The following is a 19,345-nucleotide window of genomic DNA, read 5'->3' on the forward strand; positions in this document are numbered from 1 at the left end:
GACCAGCTGTGGTCAATCATAAGCACGTGACCCTCTCAAAATTAGTTTATAAATAAACTTCACTTCATGTCATTGCAGGTCAGTGTAACTTTCTCACAGGAAAATGGCAAAAGATTCAGTGATGATAACTGTGGCCTAAAGTGGTTACTGCTTATGAGTATATCACTACATTTAAAAAAAAATAAAAAATTATTTCTCGTTCAAACTACTCAGGGCATACTCACACTATGTACAGTTGCCTTGAACGGGCCAAAGCATGCTTATGAAACAGTCCCGTAAAAGTCACATCTCGCTTTCAGTTTCGGGCTTAGGCAGGTTTTGCACTCACACGCAAGGGTACTGCGCCAAAGCCCAAGTGAACCGCGCTCCCGATTTAGAGCACTCACACTTCTCAAACAATCCGGGAAACGGGCCTGGGCACGGTTCGGATAGCATAGTGTGAGTAGGCCCTTATTTAAAATGAGCTGAAACAACACAATTCTTGAGATTTCATTGGGACAAGTTGATTTTTTTATTTCAATCCACATAAATTTGTTAAAAGTGTTAAATTTACTTAATCAATTTGTGTTGGGACAACATGAACGAATTGTGTAGAACCCAGCATTTTTTACAGTGTATTTCCACAATGTTCCAGCGAAATAAAGGTACACAGCTTGTCTCATGGTACCTTAAAGTCAGAATGAAATCAAAATGTACTCATCTTATTTTTAGAGCAATATAGTAGTGCTTGTTATGAACGATGTATCTGTGCACTTCATTGTTTTGTAAAAATGTATTTGCCTTCATAATCTTTAATAAAACATCATAACTCTCCCCTCGCCCTCTTGAAACGCAGTGCATCTCATCCAACTATCAAATTGGTTTCCCCCAAAAAAAAGTTTTGAAAAAAGAATTATGCAACATCTAACATTTTTTTCTCATTTCAGCACTTGTTTCAATTGGATGCAAGGCATGATATGGAAAAAGGAGCAATCTTAACTTCCTTTTAATGCCGACTTCCAAAGTACAAAGTTGCTAAAGTACCAACATGGTAGGTACAAAAGTATAACTTTTGAAAAGGTACCACCCCAGTTACAAGTTGTGTTCCTTTGTTGAAGAAAAGACATCATTCAGGTGTGAAACATTCACTCATTCATTCATTCATGAAAATTCATGAACCGCCAACTATTCCAGCATGTTTCATGCAGCAGATGCCCTTCCTGCTGCAACCCAGTATTGGGAAACACCCATACACACCTAATCACACACACTCATACACTACGGACAATTTTGTTTATTCAATTCACCTGTACCACATGTCTTAGGACTGTGGGGGAAACCAGAGCACCTGAAGGAAGCCTGCGCAAACACAGGGAGAACATGCAAACTCTACCCAGAAACTGAGCCACCATGCCACCCTAGGCATGAACCAGTGAGATTATTTTTGGGCCAACTGTAATTGCACCAAAATGTCATAGAAACAAAAGGAAATATCTTTATATTGTTACTCCTGATAGAAACGTTCTCATCATCGAAATCGAACTGTAATTAACCGGTTGGTGAAGTACAGCTAAGATATATTATAATCAAAGCGTGGTGCTGAATGAACATGAACATCTCCAATCAGAAAAGGCAGATCAATCATTAAGGTTTGCAGAAGAGTTGTGAGTGGGGGAAGGTATGGGAAAGAGTGTAGGAGCTCAACAAAAGGCCTGCAAGCTGACTGAAACCCCCTATTGAGCCTCCTCCCCAATGATCCATGTGAGAAGTCGAGTAAAGTGGTTTTCCGCTGCTGCCCTTCCTGTGCCTCAGGCAGGGTCACAGAGACCCCCTCCTTAGCTTCATGTGATCGCATGCTCGCAGTCACATAGGCCATGGTGGCAGATGTGACATCCATGTGTCTGTTTACAGAGCCTCAATTGAATAAATGCATAGCCTGCACCATTGCCACAAGCAACTTCTGAAATGAATAGGCATATATAAATCCTGGAAAAAGAATAGACAGGTGGAGCTGGATGGTTTTGGAGGACCAGCCTAAAGAAAACTCTGAGCCAGACTATTTAAATGTTTAGCAGTTAGGCTCATTGACTGCAGAATCAGCTGAAGCCAGTCAGATTGTATCATGTACTTTATGTGATGGATTGCAGATAGCATTTTAAACCTGTGCAACTCAAATCTCCCACAGGCTGTGACACATCGAGCTGACATCAGAGTAAAGCTTCACAATATATTGTATCAGCATCGATAATGCAATATGTGCAATTGTTAAATCGCAGAATCTGCAATGTTGAGTTGTGATAAAGTCGATCAGCAATAAAAACTAGTGTCTAGTGTAATGTTTTACATTACATTTGATTATTCAGTTTCTGTACTTGAATATCTGGCTACTGTACCCTAAGTACCCTAATACCCTAAAGCACCGCTTATTTCACTTTTATATTTGCTCTATCCTATTTATTTATGCTTGCAATTAGTTTGATTCACTCTGCTACAAAATCATCTCGATCAATTTTAATTAATGATCTTATTCCAAATAGAGCCAAGTCATCTGATAAAATTGTGTTCATATCGTTAAATACACAACCGGTCAAAAGTTTTGGGTTAGTTTTTTTTTTATGTTTTCTTTTTAAAGAAATTATTGTTTATCAAGGTGGCATTTATTACATATAAAAATTGTTAAAAATTTGATAATATTTTAAATAACTGCTTTCTTATTGTATGTAGATTTAAATGTATTGCTTTTATTACTGTTACATTATCATTATTGGTAACACTTTATTTTGGTCCATATTAAACATTTAGTTTACTAAAAGTTGCATTGCAACTACATGCTAGTTACTTCTCAGTTGAGTATAAGTAGATTGTCTGCTTAATATCTGTTGATACTGCTTCTTCAACATTAAACTGACTATAAGGAACTTTGCAACTGCATGTCAAATTACACTAACCCCAACCACAACCCTAACCTCAATTTAACAGTCTGCATATAATCTAATGAGAATTAGTTGGCATGTTAATGCAATGTAACTTAACTTCAACAAAATGCGTTTAAGAGACCAAAAATAAAGTGATACCTTCCTCTTCTTCTTCTTTTCATTAATAATATTATATAATAATAGTATTATCATTATTATATTATTAGAGTGATTTCTGAAGGATCATGTGACTCTGGGGACTGGAGTAATGAAGCTGAAAAATTGTTTTTAAATCACTGGAATAAATTATACTTTTACTTTACTACTACTTTACTTTTTATTTTATAATGCAATAACTTTTTACAATTTTACTATTTGTACAGTATTTTTGATCAAATAAATGCAGCTTTGGTGAGCAGGAGAAGCTTATTTTAAAACTTTTAAAAAACCTACTGACCCCAAACTTTTGATTTTGCAGAGAAATAAAATATTGCAATGTCAGATTTTTCCAAAATTGTGCAGCCCTATATCAATAAAAGAGGACTGTATTGTCTCCATAATAACTTTACATTAAGGACAATGTTTTGCCATTTCCCAGACACAAACATAGATTCAACACGCTGAATTGTTGCCACTGTAACTCTAACTTGAGCTGATATGTAGAACATATGATCAGGAATAGAAAAACAAAAGAAAAAGAGTGCATAGGGCCCAGAGGTTTTTTTAGGGGCCTATTGGTCTGTTTATTAAAATGGTCCAGAAACCTGTACACTATATACCCAGAATTCCCTAGCAGACTTGTGTGTTAGTTTTGCTTTACATGCAATATGGTATCCACTGACCTCCATTATATGGATAACAGAGGACAATGATCTCAGCTAAAATTCCTCACTGTTTTACTGTAGAGGAAGAGTTGCATACATCTTGGATGGCTGGAGGATGTTTATTTTTTGTTTTAATTAGCCTTTAAGTCTAGTGAAGGCCTTCATGCTGGCTTTTTTTACACATACAGTTAAAGTCAGAATTATTAGCCCGGCTGAATTATTGTCCCAATCGTTTATTTTTTTTACCCAATTTTCACATTTCTAAACATAATAGTTTTAATAACTCATTTCTAATAACTAACATTTTTTATCTTTGCCAAGATGGCAGTATAATATTTTACTAGATATTTTTCAAGACACGTCTATAAGCTTAAAGTGACATTTAAAGGTTTAACCTGGTTAATTAGGTTAACTAGGCAGGTTAGAGTAATTAGGCAAGTTATTATATAATGATGGTTTGATCTCTAGACTATCGGAAATAAAATTTGCTTAAAAGTGCTAATAATTTTGACATTAAAATGTATTTTAAAAAATTCAAAACTGCTTTTATACTAGCCGAAATAAAAACAAATAAGACGTTCTCCAGAAAAAAATATATTATGAGATATACTGTGAAAATTTCCTTGCTCTGTTAAACATCATTTGGGAAATATTTAAAAAAAAAAAAATCAAAAGGGGGATAATAATTCTGACTTCAACTGTACATTTCATATTTCATACAAATCACATTGTTTAAAACAATCACAATCATGCAAAACCCATTTTCCCATTAGGTCAGGATGGGTGGTGCTAGGGCTGCGCGATTATTCGAAATCGAATTACAATTTGAAATGTTGCAATTAGCTAATTGCAAGAGGCTGTGATATGAATATGTACTGTTTAATTTTTCCTGCCCAGAGCAAATGCCTGACTGCCGCCTGTGTGTGACAGTCGTACTAGCCAATTGAGTGAGGACACACTGCAGGATTCATACGGTCATGGAAAAGTCATGAAATTTTGACATGGCATTTTCCAGACCTGGAAAAGTTTTAGAAAACAGAAAAACCCTCAAAGTTTTGGAAAAGTCACGGAAAACAGGTATCTATATACTTGAATGTATACTGTATGCTTGAATATAGGTTATTTGTCTTTACGTCTGTCCTTGGCCAATCACATACTCTCACATTATTAGTGCGGTGTAAGCATTGTCTAAATAAATTTTACATAGGTATAAATATAAATTTAAACAAAATAGATTGATGCGTGTTTTACGTCCTGAGATACTGTACCAAATTTGAACTTGCATTGTTTTTCTTTTTTCATGCATATGTAGACATTGCCTGAAACATTAGTTCGTGAAAATTTACTTGAAAGTCTTGAAAAAATCATGGAATTTCAGTTGTTAAAATGTGTATGAACCCTGACATTCGTACTGGCCAATTTAGAATTGGGCACCTAGACTAAGTGGAACACCCACAATAAAAAAAAACAAAGATACAGAAAAGTGCAAGAGTGGGATGATGGTGCCTGCTGCTTTAGAAGCATTAATAGACAAATAAATATATTTTTTACCAACAGTGATCAGATTGTATAACCAAAGTCATACCAGATGAATTGTGCTGAACTTGAATTAGATATGGGTATGTACAAGTGTTTACTTGTTGTTTTTGGAACCAAGGTGTGCAGTATGAAATGTAATCTTATTATTGTTTTTATATGTATGTAACTTATTTATCTATTTTTAGTATGGAGAGCTCTGCTGTGACATGTGAATTTCCCTCCGGGGATTAATAAAGTCAAACTAACTAACTAACTAATCAAAGAAAACTGCACATCGGTAATATGGGAATTTTGTGGTTTCAAAGTCACAGACATCAAACAAAAACAGGTCATTTGTAAGAGCTGTCGCAGAATTGTTGCCACGGCACAAGGAAAATACAACAACCAGCACCTAAAAAAGCACCACAGGTGGCTATGAGGAGTGTCTTGCAAAAAAGTCAACTGATATTGCCAGTGACACTCGATCTAGTAAATGTTGGAGTAAGTTAATATGTTTTCAGTCTCTTTTTTTAACTAACACTCACTGCAGTAAGAAGCTACGATATATAATATTGAGCTGAACTTATCTTTCTTTGTTTTATAAGGTATCTGCCATAATGTGTAAACCATGTCTGAAAAACAATAAAGAACCTAAAATATATCATATTTTCCCATTTTCTCTTTTCTTTCCAATTAAGTCAGCAGGTAAACGTGAGCTAAACAGCTCTCAAAGACAGATAGAGACTTGCTCTCCTGCTCTTTCCTCAGCACTGTCAATTATTTCCCAATCCGGTGGCTCTACACATCAGCAAATGTGGGTCATGAGGCATACAATCTTCTCTTGATTGACAACGAGTAAATACAGCATTGCGGAAAATTTTTAATGATCCCCCGAGATCTCAGACCCACCACAATGTGCTATTCATCTCTAATGAGGAGTAAGTGTGTCACGGTGCATTGGCTTGTTGTCTTTGGCCCTCCAACGGCGTTAAATTTAGCATCCTTTGGGTGCAGTGTTATTGGATCAAAACAGCATAACCCACTGAAATCCAAGTCTTGCCTTACATAACAAGAGTCTTTCGGTAATTCATGACACCGACCCCGATCGCTCCCTCTCATTTTCCAGGTTCCCATTGTGTCCGGACCGCATCGCTGTCCTGCCTCCCACACCGAGAGCGTGTCCGACCCAGATCGTTCCAAAAGCAGATGACATCAACCCCTCTCCTGATCGACAGTGCAAGCAAGGTAAAGGGTCACATGGCAGCATCACTGAGTCTATTGTGCTGCAGTGGGAAAGCCACACGGACTGTAATGAGCTGGAAGGCTTGGCTGTAATCTGCCAACACTGCTGCAATATAAATCACAGCATAAAAAAACACTCTATAATAGCACATTGTTCGAAGCCAGTAAAAGCTGGGGTCCAAAGCACTATTTTCACACGTTTGGAATGAAAGTGCATTTTTGGCGCGTTGTGCTCCGCTTGTAAAAACTCTCTTTTCACGAGTCAGGTGAGTTTATGCAGCAGAGCACCCTTTCATGTGGCAAAAGCATAGAGAGTGCTTCCAGCATAGTAGGGAGTGCTTTATGAGCTGCTGATACACACATATCTTTTTTCTCCGCCGTCACGGTTCCTGGAAGAAGCGCTGACATTCCTGGTCTCAATCTCTGCTTCAAACTCACCAAGCTTCTCGGGCCATCTCCATTTCAGCCGGGATCACTCTGAGCCCCCTGGAATGTGGGATTAATGGCCCTGCGCATAGTGCAGGCCTTTCGGGACATCCGAGAAGACTCTCGCTCCGCACAGCAAGTTCACTTATCAATAACAAGCCCCAATCATCGTGATGTCAGCCATCATGGGAAGCAGAATATAGAAATGGCTGGTGAAAAAACTCACCACCAAACCAGAAGATACACTTTAATTTCGTCAAAGTAACACTAGTCCAAAATGATGATGATGGACTGATGGGATTAGCAAGCTAAGCAAAACAGAAATTGATGCACTTCAATATGATAGCTCACATTTTAACAGACCGTCACTGCCAAGAGGGAATTAATAAGCACCCTTGCTGACAGCCTCATGCAATCTGCGAGCAAGGCTGGCATTTTCCAGCAACACACTGAGCGAAGGCAAGACATAAATTACAGCATGATTAAAGACCCTCCTGAGAGATGTTTATGTATTTTATGCATGGTTTTGGTCTGCTTCATCCCCGTTTATGCGGATGTGATTGCCTTTAATTATTGAGAGCCATCTGATAATGCCAGATGACTGCACCTCGTCTTTTAAATTATGATGTAGACGTCACGTTGAAAGTGCATTAAAATAAATACAGGCTATCTTTTCGTTCGTTAATAGCACATTTCAGGCTGCCGCGGTGCGCTCTCTCTCTCTCCCTCTCTTTAAGACACGCTTTTAGGCATCTCAAAAGTACAAAATATATGGGTAAACCATCGGTACTCTTTTCGGCGCTCCAGTCGTCTGTGGTGACACGCGTCATTACGAGGTTGCGGTCGGTGAGCGCGCGCTGATTGGTGGAGACCGAGGGTGTGCGCGCATCATGGGCTGGCTTTTTTACAGACCCTGATTCAGCCCATGCTGTGAGGTAGGCACAACCACCGCACCAAAAAGGTAAAGCAACACACCGAGAATGCGCTAAACGCCTTATATCCCCCCATATAGCGGAGCATATGAACACTTAGCGCACCTCTCCAAGCCATTGCATACTACAGTTCGTTTCCTGGAAAGCAAAGCATAGAGAACTGAAATATCAGGTTTTAATTTATAATGTGAATATTCCTGCCAACAGCTTACGAAGTGCTAGATAGTCTATAAAGCACTGACTGTCAAACCATGTTTTATTCTCCTCTCAGCACGAGAGTGTGTTGACCGAATATTTGTCTGCAGCTTCAACGCTGTGTTCATCTATTTTCGCCAACGGGTGGCCGCACAAGGAACCGTTTCAATTCTCAATACGGCATGCCGTTATAACATTCATTGCTTAACACTAACGAATGCCTTCCTGGTGCTTATTTTAATATTAGGAGGTAATACAAAATTAGCCATTGTTTAATTAGTACTTATTCATTAAATAATAGATATGTGTTATTAGTAATTATAATAATAAGGTCAATATCTTGTATAACAATGTCAAGTGTATTGTCCCTGTAAAATAAACAAGCAATTAAAATAAAATAAAATAAATACAATCATTTTTGTAGGCCTATATAGATAAGTATAATTAAAATGGGCTATCAAAATAGTTAACAGCAGAAGTGGTAGAAGAATTTCATCAACCCTGACCACTGTTGGCTAAAATGTGAAATGTATAAACAATGACAATATAATATTGTGAACAAAAACAAAATTTCAATGTAAAAATAGAAAATTAAAAAAAAAACTTTTAGGATGGCACATTAGCTTCTTGTCAGTCCAAATGTTGCTCAGTTTTATTTAACTGAAATCAATCTTGCCATAAAAGTTACTAGTTAAGCTGGATACATTACCTATTTCACAGATTAAGAAATCACTATTAAAAAAATCTCAGAAAATACCTTATAGTCTCCCATGAGTATCCATGAATAACTTGTCGAGTGATCGTCTTAGCCCAGGGCTATTCAAATCGTTTGTCATATGGGCCGGTTCATGAAAAGCATCCCAAACTTAGGGCCGGAGAGATATGACTTGCTATATGAATGATGACATGACTGCATATAAGAGCCCATATGCTGTATTTGTGCTCATAAAGACACCCACATTGGCTTTTTCCACATTAAAATGTTAATATATTGTATTTTAAAACAACATAACATCACTGCATTGTCCAATTTACTTTTTTTTTAAATGTATTTCAGAGCACAACAAAAGCAGTGCATTGCTGAAGTAGGCTTTTTCTACATTCAGACACATGCATATGTTATGTTATGAACTGCATAACAATTAGTGATGCAACATTTTAGATTTTGGTTGTACGATTATATAGTCTAAAGAATAATCCTGGTTTCAGGGTTATAACGTCTAATGTAAATTTAAGGTTTATATTCGGGAAGTAGCTATTTAGATTAACTGTTATATGCGTTCAAACATACATAATCATTTTAATAATAATTCGTCAAACATATCTTTTGTTTACATTGCACTGAAAGGCACGCTCAACTCTCACCGTGAGATGTTTTCTACTGCATGCGCCCAGAAAGACCAGGCGTGTTGTTACGCTTGTGCGCGCATATTGCCATATATTCTTACATTAGAAATAACAAATTTACAAGCGGAAAAGACCAGATATGGGAACGGCCTCTGTTATAGTTAATCCAGTCTGCGTGCGTATAAGCCTCAGTGTACATAATTGGAAATTTAAACTAGCGCACAGGTGGCAACTTGTCATAACTTTTCCGTGCAACAGAAAAGCGGCTTAGAGAAGCCTTTACGATTCATTAACTGTGAAGAATTAAAGCGCAGTTAATAGTGAAATCAGCTAATTGTTGCATCCATATTAACGATTACAGAGCATTGTACAACAGGCATTTTCTACAAAACATATTCAAATGTTTTCGGCTGCCCGTGCACTCGCTTATGGAAACTCACACTCTGCCCAGCCTCTGCAGCTTGCGCTGTATTGAACAGACGCACGTCACTTCATAACTATAGCGGCCGTTTTTCGACTAACTAAATTTATTTTTGATGTCTTGGTCACACTATTTAAAGGGCCTGAACAAACTGCCTCAGGGGTCGGGTTCGGCCTGCGGGCCGCCAATTGAATAGCCCTGTCTTAGCCCATGGCACATAACTTAAGGCTGATTTATACTTCTGAATCGAGTGATCAGCGTGACCACTGGCGCATAGCCGTGCATTTATACTTCGTCTTAGCTACCCATGCTGACCAATCACAGAACTCGCAGAATGCGTCATTGCAACGTGTATTATTGTTTTTTAGAGGTGCCAGTCAGCCATGGCGAGGGCTATGCAACCACACACAGGCGCCGCTGGACCGTATGCGTGCACTTGACACAGAAGTATAAATCAGACTTTAGATGTAGCCCATGCTGTTGTGAGCATTTATACTTCTGCATTTTGTCTGTGCTGCTCTAGCAATAACACCTCCAAAACACTATGAGGCTTTCTGTGTTCTACTGTGTTGATTTTCTTTGCCAGTGTTTTGGGTTTATGCTGGAAATACTTGCAGTTGTATTGTAGAAATAGCTGAAACTCATACTCATTTAAGGAAGAAAGGGGCAGGAACTGCCAAATGTTTAACAACTTTACTCAAAAGGTAAACACAGTTACAAAAGTATCCATCAGGGGCTTTTCTGTGGGACTTGACACTTGCTAGACCCTCCAGCCACCAGCATTTCTCCACTCCAATGGTTAAAAAAAAAGTCCCTGCTTTGCAGTGAAAATGAAATATATCATAATGGATTATGTAATATTAAAATCTGTATGGTAAAAGCATAAAATTAGTGGATGTTAATATGGCTTGCCACACCGACAGCTTCAGAGTAGTCCCACAGAGGATGGCCTGCATCTCATTTAAGGCATATTTCTCATTTGCAATAAATTAGCATAACTTAGAACAGATCATTAGAGCACTGTCCTAAACCATAGTCACCAAAGAATAAATCAAAATGTGTCCTTGTAATTCTCTAAATTTCATAATTAGGAAAAATGGACGATACTTGCAGAATCTTATCATTATTATGGGAGTGATTTGCCACATAGACTTCATAGAAGTAAAAATAAATAAATCACAGCAACCAAACTGAAACGAGACATGATAACAACTAATCTCTGGTTTAGCTGTTTGTCTGTAAATTGAGTATATGCTTGTCCGAGTCAGATGTGCACTCATCTATATGGCTTTTGCATTGCTTTGTCTGATATGGCAGCTGCCTAGAGGGGGTGGTTTGAATGATGCAATCGCTGCCACCCATTAGCAAATTTGTCCCGTTTTCTTCACTGTGTGGAGTTGGCACATTGTGACAGCGGGACTATATAATTAGCTCTGTCGACTGGTGGGGTTTCAAAAATTGCAATGTAAAAACTCACATTATCATTATGTTAAAATTACACACACATACATTATATATATATATATATATATATATATATATATATATATATATATATATATATATATATATATATATATATAGTCACCTTAGAATTATAAGGTTCTATCTGCGTTCTGAATGATTTTAAGATATTTAGCTTCAAATATTTTGCGTTTCATAGCAAACAGTATGTGTATAACATTCGCTTTTTCAAATAAAAAATCTTTTAATGTAAACAACTTATCAAATTATAAAATGACAACTAATTTACATTATGGGATGTTTTTTTATAACAATGTCTCAGTTATATATATATATATTTTTTTTTTTATTGCATCATAACACAATTACAATAAGGCAAAATTTGAATAACAACTATTATCTACATTTATAGAACAGAGCACAAATAATAAAGTCAATAACATAGTAAATTAAAATGAAAAAAGTTACTTAAACCAGAGAAAAGACACACAAAAAAAGAAAAGAAAAAAAAAAACATTTACATCGGGTCTTCTATTAATTTTAAATTTTTCAATAGACTAAAGAGTCTTCTTCCACAATTTGATTTTATGAGCTGTAAAGATTTACAGTATAGCCAAAATTCCTTTTGGAAAACTAAAAACAGTGGTTTGGTTTTAAGGCACTTGCATTTATGAATATAAAATTTTCCCAAAATTAAAATATTGTTCACACACACACACACATATATATATATATATATATATATATATATATATATATATATATATATATATATATATATATATATATATATATATATATATAGTGTACACAAAATGTATATAGAGCAGAATGTGCCATTCCTTGTCAATGTCAAGTTTAATTTAGCAGCAATCCTCAATAATTGTTAGGAGCATTTTGTTTATACATTTACTCTTTCCATATGTTTATATTTATTTTAATGTACTCTGGGTATTTTATGCAAATCATGTTGTTTTAATATATCACACATACTTATTCTGTTGTTGTAAGTATAGCCTACTTTTTGCTTTGAAGTATCCAAATAATTAATTTGCTTATTATTATAATAATAATTATAACTCTATATCATCAAACATATAATTATAGATTTTTGTTGTATATGCAACATATACCTACAAAAACTTCAATAATTTTGCTCATTTTAAAATTTTATTTCATGCATGGAAATAGCCTGTCTTTTCTCATGCAGTTCTCTGTGATTAGATTTTTAGAACCCACTTGTGTAAATAAATAAATACAGTGTTAATACAAATACCAGTAAACATATTCCGAAGACTCGCATGCCCTTGTCCACACAACAGTCTGATGCCTCATAAGCACTTGTAGAGTAAATACCCACCCACCCTTACCCATTTTACAAGCTTAGCTTATGGCAAGTAGAGACAACTTTCGCCAGACACACCCCTAAAACTTGGACGTGGTGGTCTGCGTCTCTGATTGGTCGGGACGCACGACTGACAACACCTGCTTAACTCCTTCATCCAAATTGACACCCGGACTCTGGGAAATATAGGCAGCATCCATCCCGTTTCCACTCTTCACACGCTCTCTGTGTCATCTCGATCAGTCTCCGCATCAGATCTCAGGCTGACAGCCTGTGTCATTATAGCTCGAGAAATTGAGAGTCGAAATGCTGATTAAATTCACACTGTCCCTGCTGCTGCTCTCCGTATTGGGGGAAGTGGTAGGAACGGATAATCCTGATGTGCACGAGAGTCACCCCGAGAAACCGGCCAGTCAGAAGGGACGTCTCTCGTTACAGAACACAGGTAAGGGAATGAGTGTGTATGTGTGTGTCTGTGGTGGAACTGTGATCGCACTCGAGGCGTCTCGTCAAGCCCGAAATGAGTGTTGTATGTGCGGCACGTGCATGCGAGCTGCGCGGCCACAACGCGATTTAGCGCAAAACCGGCCAATGCACATCTTATCAAGCGCAGCGATTGCGCAGGAAGGCGATATCTCGTAAATACGGAGCACACGTAGAGAAATCCAATATCTTCGTAAACTATTAATAGCACGGCACAAGGTAGGGAAAGATATACGGTGACATTACTGTCAGGTTCGCCTGTGTGTCTTATTTTCGAGTGGAATTGCGTTTACGAAGGACTTCCTCGCATGGTATTTAATAATAAGTGCTTATAACTGCCATGCAAAGCTTTTACAATAGAGAGCATCAAATAAAGACGTTCGCAACTTTTGTTGCATTGTGCGGACAAGCAAGTTGAACCTGTAATGTGGATCTGAGTGATGCAATGGCTCTACGTGTTGCACTGGAGGTGGATCGAACTTAACCTTTCTCACGGCACAAAGGCTATTCAATCCTGTATATATTGACAATTAAAATGACAGTCATATCAGGCGTCAGTAGATGATGTTTCGTGTTTGGCAACTTTTGCTTGTACTGGCCCAGGCTGGCAGCATATAGGTTACTATAGCTAAATAACTCAGTTATAAATCAGTGCTGTAGATTTCTACACGTGATCCATTGTAAACTAGAAAAACAAATTATATTAGTATTTGTAAACTTGAAATGACCTAAAATGTATATTTTTTAAATTCTGTCAAATGCATTAAAAAGAATGTTCTCCTCAAAAATAAAAAGTATTCACCATGTACTCACCCTCAATGGTTATAAACTTTTATGGCGTTCTTTCTTCTGTTCAACACAAAATAAGTATTTTGAAGAAAGCTGAAAGAACAATAGTTGAAAGAAGAACAGCCGGAGAAAGCTATTGATATCCACAGGAAGAACAGACACTTTGGAAGTCAATGGTTACAGGTTTAACGCTTTCTTAAAAACATATATTTTTGTGTTAAAGAGGAGAAAGAAATTCATAAAAGTTTGGATCAACTGACGGTAGAGTAAACAGTGACGGAATTTTCCCTTTAACAAGAGAATATGTCGGTCTTCAAGAAGAGGAGATTAAAATGTCTGTGCTCTGTCTCAGAAACTGTTAATTGTTTAAAAATCAGATTGTCTCAAACAATGTGATGTTAAACATAAAATTTTATGTTCATATTTGATTATTTTACCAAAATAATTTCTCTTTAGAAATTCTCTTTAGAATCATGAAGGCTTAAGTAGCCGTCGCAAGAACCCTAGAAATAGTATAACTTTAGCCTAAAATGGTTTAATATGTAATGCGATAGCTGCTGAGCTTTTAGATTTTGATCAACTGTTGTTGCCTGGAGCACTGGCTCTTTACTGACACAATGGAGTTTAAAATTTACAGTATGTTTTATTAAATCTCTGCCTTTAATAATAATTTTTTTCTTATTACAGCCAATCATTTGTTCATTTGAAAATTACTTTAAAATAAATGTTTGTAAACAGGTAGTTAGCATAGCTAATGTTTGTATTTACATTTTGTTACATAGTTCAGTGCGGGACAAAAAGGCAGGCTTTTTATAATTGCTTTATACGGACAGACAATCCGGCTCTGCTCAATGGTTTCTGCTACCATTGAGCAAATATGATTTTTCTTCTTTAACAATATCTGATAAGAAGTAAAAAACATCTGTTATTGTGTGAGATGCAGATAAAGTAGAATTAGAAGGTGACGTACTAAATTGTATTCCATTCTGGCTATTTTTTTCCTTAAACTCAGTAGTCATTTCTGAGCTTTACAGCAAAGTAAAAGCAATCTCGTCCTGCCCTATATACAGTTAACCTTGCTTTCCCACATCTTAGGCAGTTACTGCAGGATGCCTCCCAGTTTGATGGATTTTAATAGCATACCTTAATTACCACAGCGCTCTCTCTGCTAAATTTGTCCCCTAAATATAGTTCTTCAATTTTCACAAGACAAATAAAGCCTGAAAATAGGCTTATGTGCATATGATGTCAATGGTTGTGTCAAGTATATTTCGAAAACCGATATATTACTTTTACAAATATAGAAGCTTCAGAGAGATTGCTTTGGAAAAAGATGTCAAAAATGAAGTGTTGGATTCCTTATAAATCCTGATGTATTTCTAAATTCTCTTTCTATGTTTTTCAGCTGAGATCCAGCACTGTCTTGTGAGTGCAGGAGATGTGGGCTGCGGGGTGTTTGAGTGTTTCGAAAACAACTCGTGTGAAATTCGGGGCCTCCAGGAAATCTGCATGACCTTCTTGCACAATGCTGGCAAGTTCGACTCGCAGGTAAATTCATGGCTGCCCCAGTCTCATATGGGGTTCATGTCCCATCCAGAGGATGACCCTGCTGCTGGCTCAGCCAGCTGGCACTGCCTCCAGCAGGGCTCATGTTTCACAAGGTGCAGGTGGATTTGAGGCTGTGGGTTTCAGGCTTGTAATGCAGTCTGAAGATGTGTGCCTCTACAGAGACATGCCCTTATTAACAGTTATAATATTACTCCATATTTTCTCACCAGAGAAAAAAAGGCTGTAAATCTGATAAGACTTTGTCTTGAATACTCACAGGGCAAGTCGTTCATCAAGGATGCACTGAAGTGCATGGCTCATGGCTTGAGGCACAAATTTAGTTGCATCAGCCGAAAATGCCTGGCCATAAAGGATATGGTCTTCCAGCTTCAGCGGGAATGCTACATGAAACACAACCTCTGCTCGGCTGCTAAAGACAACGTCAATGTCATGGTGGAGATGATACATTTCCAAGACTTATTTCCCAAAGGGTAGGTATCGCTCTTGGCATATCATCTTTCTGTATTTCCCTTCTCTTTTCTACACATCTACATGGCTCCCTGTCTATGTAATTCGGGTCGAGGTTTTGCAAGTAGAATTGTCAAGATCGTGTAATTAATTGTAATGCAAACAATTGCAATGAATACTGTCACTGTGACTTAAATTGTGAGCTTAATGCTGTTGTTACTCCTTAATTCCATTTGCCCCACTCTGAGTAATCTGAACCAGTGTTTTCAGCATAGGAGGTGTTCATGCTTATAAGGAAGCTAAAAACTGCAGACTCAAGACTCCTGAGACCAGGGGAGTGAGGTTTGCTTGCACAGCTTTTACTAGCTGACCTCAATTAAACCCACTCCCATATGGGTCACGGCACCAAGCTAGTTTTACGTGCACTCTAGAAGCAGGATTCAAACTGGCATTAGCAGCATGGGATGTTTGCACATTGGCAAGAATGCTAAGGACTTAATTGTCCAGTGTGCCTCCTTAGGTCAAAAGAGTGAAGTTTTACTCACTGCAAATACTAACTGGCCTCCATTACACTCACCTTCTTAAACCTTACTCTAAGCCAGGTCATGGCACCCCTCTTCCACTAACCATGCTCTCAGCAGGACTCAAATGTTTATAAGCACACTAAAGTCTGTGCACCATCTAGTGCACCTCAGAGACCAGGGCTCTCCCTGTTGGGGGTTGTCCTATCAGTGCTGGAAAACAATGGGTTGGGCATCTACTGTGTTAAACAAATGCCAGAGTAATTGGCATTTCATCATGCTGTGGCAACCTCTGATAAAGCAGGGAATAATCTAAAGAAAGTGATTGTTTCCCAGTAACAAAAACACAGAAGTGCCAAATACAAACTCATGAATAACATTGCGTTTCCATTAATATCATTGGCTTTGGAAACTTGCATCATACCGTACAAAAACTGTGCTCATACAGCACATGGTAGCATGGTAATAGACAAAGATGGCGAGCAAAAATAAAGTGTTTATGCACAGTGCTGTAATTTGCATTAACAGAGGTGAACTACAAAGGATAATAATGTTCAAGCAACTGGCTGCAATCTGTATAGACAGAGATTACCAAAAATTTATCAAAAATGGTGCTTAATTGAGTTTCCGTTGTTCTCGTTGGTTATGGTAACCCCACCCTCAGCCCGTAATGTAAGCAGTTCTTATTTATAGATCAGCAAAGTTTTGATGCAACTTCAAAAACACTTCAGAGCCGTTGCTTTGGGTCGATAGATTTTTTTAAAAATGAAACTAGGCTCTGGTTTTGAACCAGCACTCAATCTGCCTTGGTGGAAAAGAGACACCATTTCTACAGGGCCCACTACGAGCAGAATTAAAACCAACATTTCCAGCATGAGAGGCAGGCTGATAAAGATGTAAAGACACATCATCACACATTTGACGTAATTTCTTTTGCATGCTTAAAAGGAACAGATCAACCCCTAAAATCTTCAGAGCTTCTTCAATAAAATGCAAAGTAAAGTTAACCACTTTGGTTCTCATTCCATTATATATTTGATCATACAATAAAAGGGAACCACAAATTTCTTCAAAATAAAATAAAAATCAATGTAAACTACACAGTTATTATCTCAAGTAACAGTTTTTACATTGAAAAGCACCAATAAATAATCGTTACACATCTAAAAAATTTGAAGTCGTCAACTGAATACGCATATATTTTTGGTTAGCTTCATATTTCCAGACAATTAATGTACTTTTCCATTTAAAAATGCATGTGGAGCAGCGCAAAGTTCTGCAAAGTTAATTTATTTATTCAGACACAGGACTGAGTCTGTAGAGCAGCTGTTAATCGTCTTTATACAATCTCACGAAAGGTCAATGCGGTAGCTGTATGGAGACATAACCTGTCACTGCAGCACTAGCCTGTAATGTACTCAACAGGGAATGTCGTTTCAAACTTGAGAAAGCATATTAAAGTAGAGCAGCAATTTTTCTACCATGACTGATCTCTATCGTCCCACCTTCATAGGCCTTACGTTGAGCTGGTGAACATTTTACTGGGCTGTGGACAAGAGGTGAAGGAAGCCATTACTCGGAGTGTGCGTCTGCAGTGTGAGCAGAACTGGGGCGCTTTGTGCGACAGCCTGAGCTTTTGTACATCTATGACTGCCGCTCCAGCATCCGGTGGCCATGAGCGACGTCCGGCGCTTACCTCTCATTCGGATGGGGAGCACCACAAGAGCGCTCGACAAGGAGACAAAGAGAAGCCTGGCAAGGCTGGGTTTAATACCCAGATGAGAATTCGAAGCCAAGGCATGCGCCGCGCCAGTTTAGATGCCGTAGTCGCCGAGCAGGAAGACTCAAAGATAAGTGACATCCGAAGGTGAAATAGCAGGATCATCTAAACTGACCATGACACCCCAAATCCCAGACTTAACAGACTCCGCAATTCAACCCATACTCCCCTACACCTCCACACAGTCATTCCAGCACTCCCAAACTGTACATTTCGCAGGGTAAATGTGGTGCAGCTTTTTTGATACTCCAGATTGTTAATTTTGTAGAATTGCTTTTATTTTAGTTCTAATACAGCATCTCTATTTGGCAAATCATATCCTCAAGATTCAATCACTTTATTTATTTTATGCAATGTTCGAATATAAAAAAACATGTAAATATAAATCTCTGTATATCTATATTTATATAAACCTGCCTAAACATAGCCTCCATATTCAGTAACGATATACTATATGTAATATAGTGCAAAGAATGCTTGCTGTCGTATTAGTTACATTATTACGCATCTGACTGTAGATATGTAAGATATGTTTGTTTGTTTCATTAACGTGCATGTAATTGTTATATAATTGAAATACTTGATTAAATACAAGCTGTAAAGGAGTGAAGTCCAGATCTAGCACATACAGTACAACCCTGTGTGCTTCTTGGAAGGAAAACGAAGACATTACATAAAAAAAAAAAATGCAAAAAAAACAAAACAAAACAAAAAAAAACACGTGCTTATTGTGCCTTGAAAATATTAGCCTAAAAATAAACTGTGGAACCCGAGCAGATGTATTATAGTGAAATGTCCAAATATAACAGTTGTATTCAGCATTATATTCAGATCTGTGCTTGGAATATAAACAAGCTGTCTCCGTATGATAAAGCGCCCTGATTGGATCACTAATGTGTTTGCTGCATCTGGGATTCGCCCAAACAGATTAGTTGAACACAGGAATAACTTCAGCGTATGGTGTCTCATGGAAAGCTGGCCTGCCTGTGTTCTAGCCAAGTCCACAGCAAGCCACTGGTGTTTTCAAGTAAAAAATAGCAGGTTTTTTTCTCTCTCTCTCTCTCGCTCAGAGCCACTGAGAAGAGCCAGAAGTTGGAACTGTAGTCGGCTGGCTTTAGACCCAGAAACTGGGTTAAGTCTACACAAGA

The 19,345-nt window shown here is 37.6% G+C and overlaps 1 protein-coding gene and 3 long non-coding RNA genes across 5 annotated transcripts in view; 2 read left to right on the top strand and 2 right to left on the bottom strand.

Annotated features, from left to right (window-relative positions):
- The window catches only part of LOC141377517 (uncharacterized), a 143,204-nt gene that overhangs the window by 51,456 nt on the left and 72,403 nt on the right, over positions 1-19,345 (bottom strand). The window lies entirely within an intron of this gene.
- LOC141377519 (uncharacterized) overlaps positions 1-19,345 on the bottom strand; it is a 58,637-nt gene that overhangs the window by 28,084 nt on the left and 11,208 nt on the right. The gene's annotated exons all lie outside the window — the stretch shown is intronic.
- On the top strand, positions 927-8,588 carry LOC141377520 (uncharacterized). Its single transcript, XR_012389759.1, has 3 exons — positions 927-1,030; positions 4,616-4,795; positions 6,363-8,588. It is a non-coding gene; the product is annotated as an uncharacterized lncRNA (long non-coding RNA).
- On the top strand, positions 12,915-18,288 carry stc2a (stanniocalcin 2a). Its single transcript, NM_001014827.1, is given in 4 exon segments — positions 12,915-13,053; positions 15,286-15,428; positions 15,708-15,919; positions 17,931-18,288. Coding segments are annotated over 4 exon segments (852 nt in total).

This window comes from Danio rerio, chromosome 14 (genome assembly GCF_049306965.1).
Source record: "Danio rerio strain Tuebingen ecotype United States chromosome 14, GRCz12tu, whole genome shotgun sequence".
Lineage (NCBI taxonomy): Eukaryota > Metazoa > Chordata > Actinopteri > Cypriniformes > Danionidae > Danio > Danio rerio.